The sequence below is a fragment of the Lagenorhynchus albirostris genome, chromosome 8 (assembly GCF_949774975.1).
Source record: "Lagenorhynchus albirostris chromosome 8, mLagAlb1.1, whole genome shotgun sequence".
Taxonomy (NCBI): domain Eukaryota; kingdom Metazoa; phylum Chordata; class Mammalia; order Artiodactyla; family Delphinidae; genus Lagenorhynchus; species Lagenorhynchus albirostris.
This window is the reverse complement of record NC_083102.1, coordinates 2,510,260-2,528,910: the sequence shown is the minus strand read 5'-3', so window position 1 is coordinate 2,528,910 and position 18,651 is coordinate 2,510,260. Positions and strand designations below refer to the sequence as shown.

General features: G+C 41.5%; 1 protein-coding gene across 7 annotated transcripts in view; it reads left to right on the top strand.

Annotated features, from left to right (window-relative positions):
* The first annotated feature begins 949 nt into the window (after positions 1-949).
* The window catches only part of RBM33 (RNA binding motif protein 33), a 112,354-nt gene continuing 94,652 nt past the window's right edge, over positions 950-18,651 (top strand). For all 7 annotated transcript variants that reach the window (XM_060156285.1, XM_060156282.1, XM_060156284.1 and 4 more), the window contains exons 1-2: positions 950-1,141; positions 14,837-14,915. In XM_060156285.1, coding sequence (XP_060012268.1) covers positions 1,099-1,141; positions 14,837-14,915 — 122 coding nt within the window. In that variant the 5' untranslated portion in view covers positions 950-1,098. The remainder of the gene's footprint in view (positions 1,142-14,836; positions 14,916-18,651) is intronic.

Below are 18,651 nucleotides of genomic sequence, written 5' to 3'. Positions count from 1 at the left end.
GCTCTTCCACGAGAAATTATTCTTTTCTACTAATACGCCAGCGCCCACGTGCATACTGCTTGCAGATCTGGAATCATATGAAGTCATTGGACACCTCTGCGCCTTTGCTCAGCCTTCTCTTTCTACCTAAAACGACCCTTTTCTCTCCCCATAATCCCCACACTCGTTGTTTTGGAACCAACATCTGTAGCTTGTGGGTACGTAAAGGCCTAATTACATTCACCCCCCCTCCCCCCCAAAGGCCAACAAGTCATAAGTCGTCTTCGGACGCCTTATCCTGAGAAGCCCTCACTCTTCTCCGCATTACTGTCTGGTCCCCTTTCTGTCACTCATTAGCATCTTGCTCTCCACCTTTGTCGCTGCTCAAACGCAAATTCTCCCGCACTCGTTCCGCGACGTCTGTCTCAGGGCCGTACCGGCTCAGCGCACCCGTCTCTGCCCGCAGTCCGCAGTGCGCATGCCCGGCACCTCCCGGCCCGCCCCAGGCGCGCTCGCTCCCCGCGTCGGTCCACCGCTCAGTTACTCCGCCCCCACCCCGCGCCGCACAGTCTGAACACAGAAACCAGGCTCAGGTCCCACTGCGGGGCGCGGGTCCGCTCCCTCCCCCTTCCAACGAGACTTCCGCCGGCCGTAAAGCTCGGCGCCAACTGCTGCAAAGCGCCTTGCGACAGAGCCCGGGGCCGAACTACAGCCGGTAACCGCCCCCGCGTTAAACAGTAGGCTATCAGGAGCCGAGGAAGGCGGCCGCTCGCGTGTTTGATTTCCGCGCTCGGCCTGCGTTCCCCGGAGGTGGCTCGTAGCCGCCGCGGCCAGGAGGGGAGGGCCCGCGCCGGCGCCTCCCGGCCGCCATCATCCCGGCGTGCACCGCGGCGGCGGGCCGAGCCGGCCGCCATGTTGCGATAGTTTGTTGTTTTCTTCCTGAAGAGGAGCAGGCCGTAGGGCCAGCAACCCGCCGGCCGCGCAGCCATCCACCCCCGGGCCCGGCCCGCTGCCCCCCGTGTCTCGTCCCCTGCCGTGCGTCTCCAGGCCCCGGCTGGCCCGGCGGCCCCCACAGCTGGCTTGGTGGGGCGAGGCTGAAGGCCGGGCCCAGCGAGCACTATGGCGGCCGCCCTGGGAGCGGGCGGAGGAACCGGCGCTGGAGGTAAGTGAGCGGCCCCGCGAGGGAGGCGGCGGCGGGGGGGCAGCGGGCCGCTCCTGGCCGTCTTTGTGCCCTCGTGTCCCTACCTTCACGGCGGTGAGGGCTCAGGCTCACCTGAGGCGGCGGGCGGCCTGCTCGGGGGGCTGGGTGACAGCGCCCGCCCCCGGGCCCTTTGCGCGAGGGTCGCGGCCCAGGAGGTGTTGTCCTGTTGGGCTCCGGGTGGTTGACAGCCCTGCACTAGACTCATCTACGTGAGGGGATGTGTTTGTGCGGAGTTTCGGAGAGCAAGGAGTCTGAAAAAAATAACCTCCCCGGGCTGGTCTCGTTTTCCATGAATTCCTTAGTGGTCTGATACCGACCCATTAGGGCTTCGTGATCAGCGTCCTAAGAGATAGAAACGGGGCCGGAAAGGGTCAGGTACTGATGCAGTTCCTCTGGGTAGTTTCTCTTGTTTTCCTAGCGTAGATGAGTTCGATAGGGGACCTAACTCAAAACAGATTTCAGGTCAAATCACTTTCTGGTTGAAATCACATTTTGTTGATTGAGGTTTTTTTTTTAACGTGAGAAAAACACTTGAAAGTGACTTTTACGATAGTTCGAAAACTTTGATAAAGGAGACTCTTAACTGGTAAAGTATGAACAACAGCAGTGTTTGGGCTTGGTTCTCATTATTGAAACCATCCTACTGCGTATTCTTTAGGAATGCTTATTTATGAGTACATTGCAATAATCCTGTCTAGGTCTAAGTATTTTGGTCTAAGTATTGAAGCGCTCATATGGTGCAATGGAAAAACCCACAGACACTAAATGCAAGAAATGTCACTTCTGGCAGTATGATTTGGTGTATGCCATTTTTCTGTCACGTGATTTTTTTCCTGAGGCTTTCTAGTTAAATTTTGAAAATACTTGGTTTACCTTCCTTACTTGGTTACTTTCTGGGGTTCAAAATCATGGTTCTGTATCATTTTCAAAGTGTAGTCTGGGAACTCCTGGGTCAGAAGTGTTTCCGTTAATAGTACTAGTGTCACTTGCATGTTTCGCTCTTTCACTGGAGCATAGTGGAGTTTTCCAAAGGCTGCGTGACACGTGAAGGCATCGTTGTACAGGTGGCCAATGGAATGTGTGCTTGCATAGCCTTTTGAGTTTCTCATTTTTAATTTCGAAAATAAGCAAATGTCAGTGAGTGTAATTCACATAAACAAAAGCTTTTTGGTGTCTTCAGTACATTTGAGTCCAGAAAGTTTTTGAGAATGGCTATTTTAGAGGATTAAGTAGGTTTTGTCCTTGATGATTTGGAGTTTTTCCTTCCATTTTGTCACAGGTGCCTGGTTTCCCATTGCTTTTAGACTAAAGGCAAACTCCTTACCAAGACTTGTGAGTTCTACGTGACTCGGTCCCCCAGCCTCCCCAAGCTCTTGGGTCAGCCTGCTTCCCTCCAGGAGGACCGCCCCTCCCCTCCCTCTGGCTCTTCATCCCCCAGGCCTCAGGCTCCTTGGGAGGCCTTCCTTGAGCGTTCTTTCTTCTGTCTCAGATATGTCCATCTCGTGCTTGTGTGCCTCCCTCACCTAAATTCTGTGGCACCCTTCTTTCTTCAGAGCATTTATCTGAGTCTGTGATTTTATTTGGTTATTTATTTACTTGTTTTAAATCTCCCTTCCCCAGGAGCCTGTAAGCCCCTTGAGGACAGGAATGCTGCCTGTTTTACCTGCCGTTTATTCCAAGTTCCCGGCATGTAGTGTATGTTCAGCAAACACTTGACAAATTAGTGATTAAAGAATAAAGTATTTTCTTCATGAATCCCTTTGCACCCTTTTCTGTGCATATGTAAGTTGCACATTTACAGCTGTGTGGCTTTTTATGGTATGAATGGAATCCCGTAGTGCACCCCAGTTTGCTTTGTTCACTTAGTAGTAGGTCTTGGTGATCTCTCCTGTGTTAGTAGGTGAGAGTTACGTGGATCCACCATTTATTGATTAACCATTTTTGTATTGATGGGCATTTCAGTTATATGTCCTTTTCCACTGCTGTGGAAAATTCTGCACTAAACGTCTACAGGCACATCTTGGTGTGCTTAAGCAAATATTTCTGGAGGATTGATAACTCTAGAAGTGGAAATACGGTGTTGTAGGCTACATATATTAAAAACTTTTTTTGTGTGTGTTTTTTTGTTTTTCAGCCTTGCCTCTCGGCACGTGGGATCTTAGTTCCCCGATTAGGGATTGAACTGATCAGGGATGGAACCTGGGTCCACACCAGTGAAAGCCCGGAATCCTAACCACTAGGCCACCAGGGAACTACCACTCCCACCCAAGTTTTTTTTTTTATTGAAGTGTAGTTGATTTACAAAGTTGTGTTAGTTTCAAGTGTACAGCAGAGTGATTCGTTTATATATAATTACACATATATATATTTTCTTTTTCAGATTTTTTTTTGTCATTTGTTTTCATAAATTTTTTTCGTAATGGTGTCTCCATGCCAAGAGTTCCTCTGTGCTTTTAATACCTTATGCTTATGTACTTTTTTATGTTTAGCTTTTATTGCATATGGAATTTTATTTTGGGTGTGGTGTGAATTTGGGACTTCTAACAGTTCTAATATGATTTATTGAATTCTCTATCTTTTCCAACTTTAGAACATATTAAATTCTCATTCATAGTTTTAAAAAATTACTGCTCCGTGGTGTGTGTCTATATATATTATAGCATGTTTTTCAGAAATTTCAATGGGCTCTGCATTTAAAAAAAGGATAAACTTCAGAATATCACATTCTATAAAGAATTCTGCTGAAATTCTTACTGGGATTGCATTGAATTTATTAATATAACTTTGGGATGATGGTTACTTTTACAATATGGGTTCTTTCATTCAGCAACAAGAATGTCTTGCTGTCAAGCTCTTTTTTGCCCGTCAGTTATCTACCACATTTCTGAGTACCTGCTCTGTGCTGGGCACTGATCTAAGAGGTTGGGATACATAAATATTGGAATAGAAGAGATTGCAGATACGAAGAAAATTTTACTTAAGTTCCATAGGAGAAGGGATCTCTGTCTTCTATGGAACTTAACCTTAGTAAAATTTTCTTTATATAGTTTTCATACATTTCTTGTTAGTTTTATTCCTAGATATCTTGTATTTGTTGTTGTTGTGGATGGTATAGTTTTTCATCCTATTATATTCTGAAATTTGTTGCTGATCTACTATAGAAAAACTTTTTTTTTTGGTTATTGTGTATAACTGGCTTATTGGAATCTTTTTTTAAGAGTTTGGTGCTTTAGATTTTCTAGTCAGACTGTCATATCTGCAGTCTCTTCTATTTCAGTATTTATGTCTCATTTCTTTTTCTTGTACTTCTCGTTCTAGAACCATTCCTTGTCAAGTCCTCCAATATAATGTTGGGTAGTAGGGGTGATGACAGGCATCTTTGTCTTGTCATCCTGTCATGAGTTTAATGAGCGTTCTTTTAATGTTTTACCAGTGAGTATAGTGTTTGCTGTAGTTTTCTGGTAGTTACTGTTTGTTTAGCTCAGAAAGTTTATTTTTTGAGTTGGGGTTTTAATTTTATCAAAGCCTTTTCTGCATCATTGAGGTGATCATGAGGCCCCTTCTTTAATATCTTACTGTGATGTATTGATAGATTTCCAATGCTGAATCAATCATGCAGTCTTGTGTTCAGAACCTTCTGGTTCTGTAAGTCCTTTTCAGTGTTTTGTTGCTTTTCATTTTAGGGTTTATCTGTGATCATAAGAGAGATAGGCTTATAGTTTTGTATTTGTGTGTGCACATGGTGCTATCCTGTTTTTTGTAAGATAGGCTGACTTCCTAGAATGAGTTGTGAGATTTTCTGGACATTGTAAAAATCTTTTTATTAAATGTCAGAAGAGCTGTTGTCTGCAAAGCCATTTGGATCTGTTGCCTGTTTATTTTTCAGTTTCTTCTGATATTATTGGTCTATTTAGCTTTTTTAAATCCATGGGTCAATTTTGATAAATTTTTCTGGGAAAATTATTCTTTATGTTTATATTTTCAAATGAACAAATACGGAGTTACAGGCTTCAGTTTCCTAAGAGTGGGTGTGTTGAAGGTAGGTAAATTTTTGAGACCCATGCATGCCTGAATAAATTCTTACTTTATTTTCATACTTGATTGATGATTTGGTAGGGTCTCGAACTCTAGATTTGACTTAGATTCATTTTCCTTAGATTTTTGGTAGTACTGCTGTGTTGTTTTCTGGCTTCCAGTTCTGCTCTTGAGAAGTCTGATGACATTCTGATTCCCTGTCATTTGTATGTGACCCTTTTTCTCTTCCTGGAAGGTTTTAACAGTTCCTCCTTATTGTTATAAGATTCATTAGCATAGGTTTTTTTCTATTTCTTGTGCTGCATTTGGTGGATACCTTAGTCTGGAAATACGCATCCTTCAGTTCTGGGAAATTTTCTCACGGTACTGTTTTTCTCCTTTCAATTCCTCTGTTCTCACTTTCTGAAATTCTTATTATTGGATTTTGATACTTCATTTGTATACAAAAGATAAGCATGATGAGACAGTTCATTAAGATTCTTTTGGAAGGATAGATATTTTGGTAGTTCATAGAGTCACATAAAGGAGTTGGACAACTAAGACTGCAGAACAACGGAAGTCAGGGCGGTGTGGGCCTTGGGCGGGCTTGCAGCTGCTGATGGGGCTTCTCCAGCTAGGCTCTGTGGCTGCCACTTCCTCGTCACTTACTCTTCTTATAGACACAGGAATTTTGTTCCTGTTTGGCCAGGTGCTGTTCACCTTTAGCTGATTTAGCTACAGCAAAATGTGGGTCCACTGTTTTAGATCTTTTGATATTTTTATTTTTTTGGAAGGAGCTGTAACTCCGGTACTTATATATAATTATATTTTTAAAATATTGGCAACCAAGTTGATTAAAAAAAGACAACATAATTCAAAGAGAGTGTGTGTCTTCTAGGCCAGCAGATTGCATCCTGTGCTTTAGAGTGATTCTGCCTTCATGATTTTGTAGGTTCCATGAATTAGTGGTCTTCCTACCTAAACATTCAGGAAGTTATGGTTACCCTTTAATATTTTTACATGGGAAATCAGGGTTTGTTACTGCAATTGCTTCCTGAATAAATTCAAGAGCGTTGTACTTCGTGTTTGGTAGACCAGAGTTTAAATCTGATTTTGCTGTTAACTAACTTTGATTAGTCTTACTTTTCACATCTGTAAAAGGAGAATTTGGGGATGGATTAAATGAGAAAACAAATGTAAAAATGCTAGCTTGTTGAAGTAAAATGAAACCTCTCTTCAGCTCTTCAGTAGTGCTAGGCTTATTTGAGCTTTGTCAGCCTTGTTTTAGTTAGGACAGAGGCTATGCCTTGCATTCCAAGTATGAAGGGCTTTAACACAGGAATTAGAGGCTTGTACAATCCTTGGAAAGGCTGGGGGTGTGATGGTCAGGAAAACTTAGTCTGGTTATCTGATACTGATGGTTGGGAGCTTGCCCGGAAGCCCTTGTAACTGAAGACTATTGCGGAGGCTCCAGTGGACTGTCTCAAGTCTGCAAGTACTGGAGGTGTTGACTTCTGATGGTATCGAGTCTCAAGAAGCTCCCACTGACCATCACAGCACCTACAAGCCCGGATGCCACACATGGTTTTCAAGAGCACATTCTGACCTCTGAGAACCTCCTATCTGCAGTGTGTGTGTCCGTCCGTCATCTGTCCTGCCTCTGCCTCATCAGAGTAACTGATGATAATTGTGACTCAGAGCTCCTGTGACTGCCTTACCTTGCATACTCTAACTCAGAACCACACAGGGAAGGAGGCTCTGGGAAGTCTACTCCTCCCATTCTCTGCACCATTGCATAGAGCGGTGGGGACCACAGTCTCAGCAGAGCTGTTACTTCTGTCTGTGGAAGGAAAGACAGATGGGTAGAAGGAAATTGTCGCTTTCTTTGACATTTCTTCCCTTACACTTCACCAATTTAGCAACTAATCTTTAGCAATTGAGAAGGTTTCACTTTTTAAAAAGAAGGTGTGGATTCTTGGGAAAAGAAATGGGGTGTCATTTTCTCTAGATTCTAAGTCATGATGGGAACATTCAGTTGGCTGAGCTCTGACTTCTTGTCCTCTCCCAGCCTGCCCGGGCCAGTAGAGAACTCAAGGGTCTAGCTTTTACGGCTTCCGTAATTGGGAGGCAGAGCCCTGCTCTGTCTGCCTTCAGGACTCATACTGTGATTAATTTCCAACACAGGAAGAGGAAATTCAGTTGTAAGACCCGCAAAACAAATTGTCAGTGTGCACTGCACTTCATAAGCGAAATACAAAGTTCACTTTAGGGAAACCTCTCCAGGGTCCCATGAAAGTAAGAGAGTTTTAGAACAAGACTACAAATAATTTTTCAAGTACATGTTGTAGGGGTGCTTTCTGAAAATTTTGCTTGGTTACTCAAAATTTGGTAGTTATACTACAGGGCAAAGATGCTCACTTTGAATGTTCTTAAATATTAGTCCAATTCCTTCCTCTAGTTGCTGTTTAAATAAAGGGTCTGGATTTCCTCACTTATAAAATATGGAATTTTGACTCAGTTAGTGATTCAGAATATGAGCATGTATACATGAGAATGGTGTTGAGGCGAAAGAAAGAAGGTTAGAACCTTTGGACTAGAGCAAAGATTGGCAAACTTCGTAAAGGGCCAAATGGTAAATATTTTAGGCTCTGCAGATCACAGGGCTTCTCTTGCAATCCTCTGCTGTGCCTTGTAGCTTGAAAGACCTATAGAGAATATGTAACTGAATTAGCATACAGTGTTCCAATAAAAGCTTATTTACATAAGTCAGGCAGTAGCCAAATTTGGACAAAAAGAGGTGGCAGACCCTATGTGGCCTGTGGACTGTAGTTTGCTGACCCTTGGACTAGACAGCTGCTAGAATCCTGTTCCAAGCTAATATTCTATAAAATTTCTAATCTAAGCTCCAGGTTCCTGGAAAGGATGAGGAAATAAGAATGATAAGTAAAAGAGTTGTGTTCGTTATAGATATCTAATTGCTGTGTAATTGAAGATTGTAAAAATTCCAGTAGCTGTTTTTAAGTCTTGCAGATGAGGAAAGTTGATTCCCTTAATAACATAGCATGTCTGGTATAATGTTTAGCCTTAGAAGGAGAGTTTCTAGGTAAAGGCATTGACCACTCTTGTCCTGCCGAGTTAATCTTCCCCTTGGTCTTCAGGGATGCGCTGTTCTTCCTTTAAAACTCTGGATTAGTGTGGACATGTTTTGTTCTCTTGGTTCTGCTCAGTATGACAGATATAAACTAGAACTTTTTAAAAAAAAGGATTTGTTTATATTCTAAAGGGAGAACAGAAGGGAAGTGATGCAGAAAATGTAAGAAGAATAAAAATAGGCATACAGAGTTCTTGTCTTAGTTTGTTTCTTAGGATTTTGAGTTACAGTTCTTTTCATATCCATTTTTACATTCCATATTCCAGGTGGAAAGAAAGTATGTTTTTGTTTTCTGCTTTATCAGGTGTGGTTTTTCCTTTGCTTAATGTGGTTTTGTCCAAGCACAAGGTTACCCACATTTACAACCTTTTGTGTCTCCTTTTGGGAATTCTAGTTATTTTCCACTTCCTTTAGGTATTTAGTTTCTCTCGGCAGTGTTTCATAGTTCTTAATTTATAGGTCTTTCACAAATTTTATTATGATTATCCCTAGTATGTATTTCATATTTTTAAGCTAGTGCAAGGATTTTTTAAATTTCCAACTGCTCATTCCTTGTATGTAGAAAAACTTGATTTTTTAAATATTGTTCTTATATTCTGTGACCTTATTTCATTCACTGAATAGTTTCAGTACCTTTTTTTCGTAGATTCCATATGATTTTCTCCGTAGTTGATCGTGTTTGCTGTGAATGATGACAGTTTTACTTCTTCCTTTTCTATCTGAATTCCTTTTATTTCTTTTTCTTGTCTGGTTGCACTAGGTAGAACTTCCATTACAGTGCCGAATTGCAGTGTAATGGAAGCCCAATCCCAGTCTTGTTCCTGATTCCAGCTGAAAGCACCGAGTCTTTGCCTTTACCTGTGATGTTTGCTATAGGTTTTTCTTACAGATGCCCTTTGATCAGGTTAGGGAAATACCATTCTATACTTAAATTTGATGAGAGTTTGTATAAGGAATGTGGATATTGGGTTTTTAAAAAAAATAAATTTATTTATGTATTTATGTATGTATTTATTTTTGGCTGCGTTGGGTCTTTGTTGCTGCACGCGGGCTTTCTCTGGTTGTGGTGTGCGGGCTTCTCATTGCGGTGGCTTCTCTTGTTGTAGAGCGCAGGCTCTAGGCGCGCAGGCTTCAGTAATTGTGACACGTGGTCTCTAGAGCGCAGGCTCAGTAGTTGTGGCGCACGGGCTTAGTTGCTCTGTGGCATGTGGGATTTTCCCGGACCAGGTCCCTGCATTGGCAGACGGATTCTTAACCACTGTGCCACCAGGGAAATCCCAGATACTGGGTTTTGATTAATGCTTTTTCTCCTTATATTGAGATGATAATTGGGTTTTCTACTTTTAGTTTGTTATTATGACACATTACATTGATTTTTAAAAAGTATTGATTTTTGGATGTTAAACGAACCGTTCATTTCTGGGATAAACCCATGTGGTCATGATGTGTATTATCCTTTTAATGTATTACTGAGTCCTATATGCTAATTTTTTGTTTTGTTTTGTTTTGTTTTTTGCTATATGCGGGCCTCTCACTGTTGTGGCCACTCCCGCGGAGCACAGGCTCCGGACGCGCAGGCTCAGCGGCCGTGGCTCACGGGCCCAGCCGCTCCGCGGCATGTGGGATCCTCCCGGACCAGGGCACGAACCCGTGTCCCCTGCATCGGCAGGCGGACTCTCAACCACTGCGCCACCAGGGAAGCCCTATGCTAATTTTTTAAAAATAATTTTTGCATGTATGGTCATGAGGAATAATGGTCAAATTTTTTTTTAATATCTTTGTTTAGTTTTATAGTGGCCTCAGGAATGAATTTGAAAGTGTTTTACTAGTCTGTTTCATGTATCTCTGCTGTAATCTTTTTTTATTTAATGGACACAGTTTTCTCTTTTAAATACTTATTTTTTATTTGTTTATTTTTGCTGCACCAGGTCTTAGTTGTGGCATGCGGGCCTCTTTTTTTTTAAATAAATAAATTGGTTGATTGATTGATTGATTGCTGTGTTGGGTCTTCGTTGCTGTGCGCGGGCTTTCTCTGGTTGCAGTGAGTGTGGCCTACTCTTCATTGCGGCCCGTGGGCTTCTCATTGCGGGGGCTCCTCATTGCGGTGGCTTCTCTTGGTGCGGAGCATGGGCTCTAGGTGCAGGGGCTTCAGTAGTTGCGGCATGCGGGCTCAGTAGTTGTGGCTCGTGGGCTCATTAGTTGTGGTGCGCAGGCTTAGTTGCTCTGTGGATGGAATGTGGGATCTTCCTGGACCAGATCTTGAACCCATGTCCCCTGCATTGGCAGGCAGATTCTTTTTTGTGTGTGTGTTGTATGCGGGCCTCTCACTGTTGTGGCCTCTCCCGTTGTGGAGCACAGGCTCCGGCCGTGGCTCACAGGCCCAGCCACTCCGTGGCATGTGGGATCTTTCTGGTCCGGGGCATGAACCCGTGTCCCCTGCATCGGCAGGCAGACTCTCAACCACTGCGCCACCAGGGAAGCCCGGGCAGGCGGATTCTTAACCACCGTGCCACCAGGGAAGTCCACATGCGGGCTTCTTAGTTGCCACACTTGGACTTCTTAGTTGTGGCATGTGGACTCTTAGTTGTGGCATGCATGTGGGATCTGGTCCCCAGACCAGGGATCAAACCCAGGCTTCCTGCATTGGGAGCATGAAGTCTTACCCACTGGATCACAGGGAAGTCCCTCTGCTCTAATCTTTATCATTTACTTCCTTCTGCTATCTTTTGGTTTAATTTCCTTTTCTTTCTCCAGTTCCTCAAGATTTAAATTAAGGTTGTTGATTTGAGATTTTTCTTCTTTGTTAATGTAGGCAATTATAGCCATAAATTTTCCTCCAAGTACTGCTTTTGCTGCATCCCATAAACTTTGGTATGTTGTATTTTTGTGTTCATTTTTCTCAAAGTACATTCTTATTTCCCTGTTTCTTATTTCTTCTTTGACCTATGGGTTGATGAAGTGTACTGGTTAATTTCCATGTATTTGTGAATATTTCAGCTTTCCTTCTTCTGTTTATTTCTAGTTTTATTATACAGTTGACCCTTGAACAATATAGGGGTCAACTGCAACCCTCTATGCAGTTGAAAATCCACGCATAACTTTGCAACTGGCTTTCCATATCCATGGTTCTGCATCTGTGGATTCAACCAATCATGGATTGTGTAGTACTGTAGTACATATTTATTGACAAAAAATACACACATAAGTGAAACCTATGCAGTTCAATCCGGTGTTGTTCAAGGGTCAACCATTCTTTAGTCAGGTTTGTATGCTTTGTATGATTTTGACCTTTTGAAACTATTAATTAAGACTTGTTTTATGGCCTAACATATATCCCAGAGAATGTTCCGTGTACACCTGAGAAGAATGTATATTCTGCTGCTGAGTTGAGTGTCCTGTATTTATCTGTTAGGTCTAATATCCAGTATAATTTCATCTTTTTAAAGAAACGATAGTACTGTACCACTTATTTTTAAAACGAGCTTTGCAAAGTCTTAAATTTCTATTTAACTTCCAAATACTCTCATCTTGATTATGTCTGCAGAGACCATGTTTCTAAATAAGGTCACATTCACAGGTGGGGGAATGGGGAGGTAGGACTTAAATGTGTCATTTTGGGGCACACAGTTCAATCAACTACAGAGTCAGTTAGCAACAGATTTCTTCTGTTTTTGTTTAGCTGTGAATGTCTTTTTTTCACCTTTGATAGTTTTGCTGGATATAGAATTCTTTGAGCACTTGGTATATGCCTCTGACCTCCATTGTTTCTGATGAGAATTAGCTGTTAATCTTAATCGCATTTGTTAAGTGATGAGTTGTTTTTCTCTTGCTGCTGCTGAGGTTTTCTCTTTGTCTCTGAAACATTTTGACTATGATGTGTGTATTTGTAGATCTCTGTGTTCATTTTACTTTGAGTTTGTTGAACTTTTTGAATGTGTAGATTAATATTTACAAATAAATTCGAGAAGTTTTCAGCTATTACTTCTTCAGATATTTCTCCCTGCTTCTATTTCTCTTTTTCTCCTATTATACATATATTTGTGTGCTTAATGGTATCTCATGTTTCTTTGAAGTTATGTTCATTTTTCTTCAGTTTTTTCTTTCTTTTTCTTTCTTTTAAGTGAAGTCTGTTCCCACCCCACGCCCCACTCTGGGCAGTGTGAAGCTTCTGATGTCACTCCTCAAGGGGGCCACAGCCTTGGGCATGCCCACAGGCACCCTGGGATGGTGGTGCTTTGGCTGGGCTCCTTCTGTCTTTTTCTCTGACCACACCTTCCACAGTGCCCTGGGCCATAATTTCCTTTACAGACTGACCAGTCAAATTCAGACTCCTTTGTTTGGATAGTGTCTGAGGTCAGTGATTGAGATCTGTTCTAAGTAAGTGAGGGCACTGGCCCCTGTCTCCTCATTTCTCTGGTCCACTAGGCATCCTGCAGTTCAGTCCTTATCTCCAGTGACTCTTATCTTTTTAATAATCTCCCTCCAAAACCTTCACTGTTCCTGAGAGCGCCTTTTGCTTAGGACTTTTTCTGTACTCTGTTCATAACGAAGTTAGTTCCTCTTAGAGAGTTTTGGAGCTCTGTTGTTACAAGGTTTGCTTTGCCTCTTGGGCTGACTCTGAGCCCCAACTCTTGTGCTGTGGGTGGGGACAGTGATGTACTTGTCTCTTGGGTGACACCCTTGCTCTAGGAGCCGAGTGCCTGGGTGGCAGCAGGGTGGGGGGCGGGTGCTGGCAGTAGCCCTGGATCTGCTTGCTTACCTCTCGGTATGAAACCCCCACCCCGTGAGCTGGGGCAGGGGTGATCTGGGCGCCGGAGGCGTCTGTACCACACTTGGGGCCTGGGTGAAAGAAGGGAACCCCTGCCTCCTTCTCACGCCCAGGAGTTAGCCTCAGTGCCAGGCAGGTTGCGTAGGGGGAGGAATGCGGAGGTGTGTGTTCTTGGCTGCACTGGTCTAGAGGGGATGGAGTTGATGCCTCACTGAGCTGCGAGGGGGAGGAGTGAGTGGGTCCTGGTTCAAAACCCACAGAATCCTGTAGCCGTTCTTACCAAATTTGAGTAGATTTCTTGAATGAGTGTTTTCCATTTAATGTATGCATTTAGAATCAATTCCAGAGACATTAGTCATTTCATCAAAAATAATTTTCACCAGTTTCACAGAGAGTGGGTTCGTGGAGCTCCTCCTGATGTTATACTGGAAGCAGAATTCCCCAAGGATGCTAATTCTTTAATATCTCTCATTCTTCTTCTTTTTTTAAAGCACCTATTCTGTTTGGTAGTGTATGGTAGGAATTGATGTATTACCTTGCTAGAACTTTATTGGTTAATTTCTAGCCCAAGGCTGAAAAAATTCCTGGGGTTTTATGTTTATGTCATCTCGCTCCCCTAGGTAGACTCTCTGGGGAGACATGCTGCTGCTTCTCAAGCCTCTTTGCTTGCATGTGTTCTAAGATGAAAATCTTAAATTCCAGTTTTTTGATTTTCCTAATAATAAAAATAAATTTGAAAATGAGGTAGGAGATGTGGTGTATATGTGAAATATACACTCAGTGTGGGAAAAAATGTAAAATATCTTAATCTTTTCTGTATCGAGTACATGTTATAATGATGTTTTTGATAGGCTAGGTTAAAATGTTGTTAACATTTAACCTGTTTAAATTTCGTCTTTATTTAAAAATTTTTTTAATTCTTTTTTTAAAAATTGAAGTATAGTTGATTTACAATATTGTGTTAGTTTCAGGTGTACAGCAAAGTGATTCAGTTATTTTTTTTCAGGTTATATTCCATTATAGATTATTATAAAGTATTGAACATAATTCCCTGTGCTGTACAGTAAATCCTTTTTGCTTATGTATGGTAGTTTGTGTTTATTAATCCTGTACTCTTAATTTGTCCCTCCCTCCCTCCGTCGCTGTCCCCTTTGGTAATCATAAGTTTGTTTTCTGTGTCTTTTTCTTTTCACTTTTTAAAATGTGAACAGTAGTAAAATTTAAAATTGTGTATGTAGCTGGTATTGTATTTCTATTGTTTGTTAATTCTCTACATTATCTCTACTGCCCTTAAATAGGGTCTTTGTTTTCCATGATTAATTTGGAAAAATGTAAAAATTTCAAAAAGTATTACAAAAGTCTCTTTAATTTTTGCAAAGGCGGCAATTTTCCCCTTTTATATAGTTGTAGTAAAAAAATATGTACTCAAAAACCATTGTTTTATAAAGAAAACAGTTTTACTTAAATTTATGATTTTAAAAAACTATTCTGTCAGTTTTCATGCCTAATAGTGTTTAGTAAGTTGATTTTCTTTAGGTAGATATGTGCTTTAAAATTTTTTAGTTATTAAAAATGGCTAAAGCATTTATAATTGTTGTATATGAAATTTTAGTATTTTAAAATGTCGTGTCAGGAATCCTTAAATGAAACAAGTTGTTTCAGTATTTGAATGTGTGTCTGTTTTAATTTAGTAAGACTGACTTTCGTGGCCTCTCGCTCACAGATGATGACTTTGACCAGTTTGATAAGCCTGGTGCAGAGCGGTCCTGGAGGAGAAGAGCTGCAGACGAGGACTGGGACAGGTGCGGAAACCCCTGGTTACGTGCAGGATCCATGCTGATTTATCTCCTGTCGCTAGGCCACACAGAGATCTTTACTGAGCAGTGTGTTAGCTAGTGATGCTCTTTCCTGGGTAGGCTGGTCCTTACTGGGCTAAAGTAGGGCAGGGGTGAGCACTCCAGGTGGAAGGCTTTGTAGTGGGCTTCTACCCCAGGCCTGTGCTGTCTCAGGGCTGCCAGCGGAGCACGGGGGGTCTTATCTCTCTGTTTTTATACAGTGATGGTATTGAGTTGGTGGGCACCCAGAGCTGTTATTGGAGTAATTGTATGCCTGCAACAACAATAGCAACAGAATTCCTCCACATCCTACATAATATTTGGCTAGACGTTAACATTTTTGCTATTTTAATTTGTGTAAAATGGTATCTCATAGTTTAAATTTGGATTTCTCTGGTAACTAGTGAAGATGGAAATCTCTCTTTAGGAACACACACACACACACACACACACACACACACACACACACACACACACACACACACACACACACACACACACACACACACACACACACACACTCTCTCACACACACACTCCCTCTCTCTCTCTCTCTCTCTCTCTCTCTCTCTCTCTCTCTCTATTAAAAATGTCGACAGTTATGATAGATGTCAGTTCCATGGAGTGATTACTTCTGGGAAGGCGCTCTAGTAGGGGTTAGAGGGATGTGCACTGGAGAAGTGCACAGAGGCCTTCATTTGAGTTGGAGGAGTTCTCAAATGATGACTATTCGTTACATATTTCTTACTATCTTAAATACTGTGTTGAAAATGTGAACATTACCTTGGAGTTGCAGTCAGAAAGTTTGATAATGAAGGTCAATAGACCTGAATAAGGAACAACAATGATATACTGCTGTGAAAAGAATACCTGGTTGCTGTTTGAAAACTGTGATGTCCCAGAAGTTTTACTGAAAAATCTACATTAAAAACTGTGTAATTCTTATAGTCTACATAAAGTTGATTACCCTCAATGACTCTTAAGGTAGTCCATAAAAAAGTGAGAGCTTAGAGCAAAGTTTTCTATATAAGCAGTGGTCCTATTGGGAAGTACTGATAACTAGTTTTATTTAAAAGACTGTGATGGGGAGCTGAGTCAAATCTTGTGTATTTTCATAGTTTACTCGTCATTTGGACTTTCTGTTCTGTTAGTCATCTGATAGTATTTATGTCTTTTTCTTTTGGGTTGTTTGTCTTTTCCTTATTGATTTTAGGGATTCTTTATACTTTTTGAAATTTGTTTTTTTGCACTTAGAGATATCTCCTTCCAGTCTGTGGCATGTATTGTCTTAAACTTAATAGTCTTCAAGTAGGTTTTTATAAATAATATCATTATAATCTTTTCCTGTATGGTTTTTGTTTATTTTTTTAAATTAAAATATGAAAAATGTATTTGGAAATCATTTTCAGACTTATGGGAAAGTTGCAAGAAAAACCCAGGAATTCTTATAAGCCCTTCTTTCAGACTCACAGTTGCTTTTTGTCATATTCCTGTTATTCTCTCCCTCTTTACATGCTCACATACACACACATAGAACATTTTTCTTTCCTGCACCTTTTGACAGTAGTTTGCAGTAGTTTGTATCATGCCATTTTCTTCTGAATCTACATTGGTTATCCAAGGTTTGTCAGTTGTCCCAGTAATGTGCTTTCTAGCCAAAAATGAGTTTCTTTTCCTTCTCTTTGTTTGTTCATCTGGAAGAATTCTGTCTTTAAAGACTTCTGTAAAGGCTTCTATAAAGGCTTTGTCTTTAACGACTTGACATTTTTGAAGAGGACACGCTGTTTATCTTGTAGCACCCCTCAAGTGTGGTTTTGCTAGTGTCTCCTCAAGCCTAGATTCAGGTTGTGCATTTGGTAAGTAAGGTGCGCTCTTTGGTGACACTGTGGCCTTCCTGAGGCCACCTCTTCAGGAGACATGTGATGTCAGTCAAGCTGCTTTCTGCCTTTTGTCCTCAAGAAATTCTTCCCTACCCTGTATTCTGTATGTTCCTATGAAAGTTTTAAAGTGTTTTTTGGTCTCCCTCCCTCCCTCCCTCCTTCCTTCCTTCCTTTTCTTCCTTCGTTCTGTCCTTCCTCCTGAAATTGATTAAATTTTTTTTTTTTTTTTTACTTATTGAGAATTTCAAGTGTATATGAGAATAGTACAGTGCAGGCAATATACCATCCTTCAGCTTCAACAGTGTCAGTGGGAAGCACTCTTGTTTTATATGTGATCTCTGTAACCCTCCTCACATCACAGACATAATTTCATCTGAAAATACATCAGATTGTATTTCTCTAAAAAATGAAGGATTTATAAATATAGCCATAATAGAGTTATATCTAAAAAGAAGTCTCTTAATAGGAATGTCTTATTAATGTTCACATTTCCCTGATTGTCTCATGTATATATAAGTATATTACAAATACACGTACATATAATGTGGATATGTGTCCTTTTATAGTTTGACTTGGAGTCCAAATAAGATCCATATATCATAATTTATTTGTAGGTCTTTTAAGTATTGTTTCATCTGTAAGTTCTCTCCACAGTTTTTGTTAGTTCCCTGCAGTTTTTGTCGAAGAAACAAGGGGTTTATCTTGGAGAATTTCTACTTTTGGTGATTGCATCTCTTGGAGTGTTTTTAGTATGTTCCTTCATCTTGCATTTTCTGTAAATTCATAGTTAGATCTGGAGGTTGATCAGATTCAGGTTTGAATTTGGGCAGGAGTAGGGGCTCTGCAGTGTCTTAGTTGGTGGTATGTTCCTCCATCAGGAGCTTCACAATATCTTGTTAACTTTTTGTGGTGTTACCAGCCATTAGATGATCCAAGTGGTGATATTCTCATTCTGTCATTCCTTCTTTTTCTGTTAGTTGTGGTAATTCTGTAAACTACTTGGTTCCTCTGAGGTACGGAATAAGTGCTTGATTCTTTACTTTTATTTACCAGTTTTCAAAAGAATGGGTCAGTTCCTTAGCATCTTCCAGAGGTGAGTTCTAGTTTTGAATCATTTCAAATTCATAGATTTAAATACTGCATGTGTTTTTTTAACCCATTGTAGTTATTATTCTTATTAATGTTTGAATTGTCCCAGTATTTGTTCAGTGGGAATTTATTTTGGTTGTCATGACATTAGTTGGTCTTCTGCTATGAAGGAATCGGGTTTTGTTTGCAGTGAGACAGGGCTCTAGTTTTTCTTGTTCTTGCCAGTGTGACTAGCATTTGTCCCAGTGCCCTCTCTTCACTCATCTTCAGTGCATGTTTGCATATGAAGATTCTGTATCATATGTATTTCTTTATTTGATAATTTTAAAGCATAAAATAGCCTCTTCCATGTGCTGGATGGTAGAGGAGAAGTTTGAAAGTTTAGAAGAGTGAGTCAGAAAACATCAGTGTACGTCCCGGTAGGAAAGAGCATGTTGAGAAGGTCTCCACTGAAGGTCATTTGATGACGGGGGTGTTTAGGGGCAGGGCTAAAGAAGCAGGTGTGACACTGGGGGAGCAGCCGCAGGCCTGTGGGGGAGGGCTGTCCGAGGGCCTAGCCAGGGCTGCGCTTTTGTGGGGTGGAACTGGAGCTGAGCAGGTGGGGGGGCAGTCTCTCCTCCCGCTTTGTGACATTCCGTTGGGACCTCCCATGGCTGAGCCCATCCAGAAGAAAGGCCGGGGGGAATGGAGAGCCCGTGGGAGCCGTTCCCGGAGACCCCATCCAGGGCCTGGAG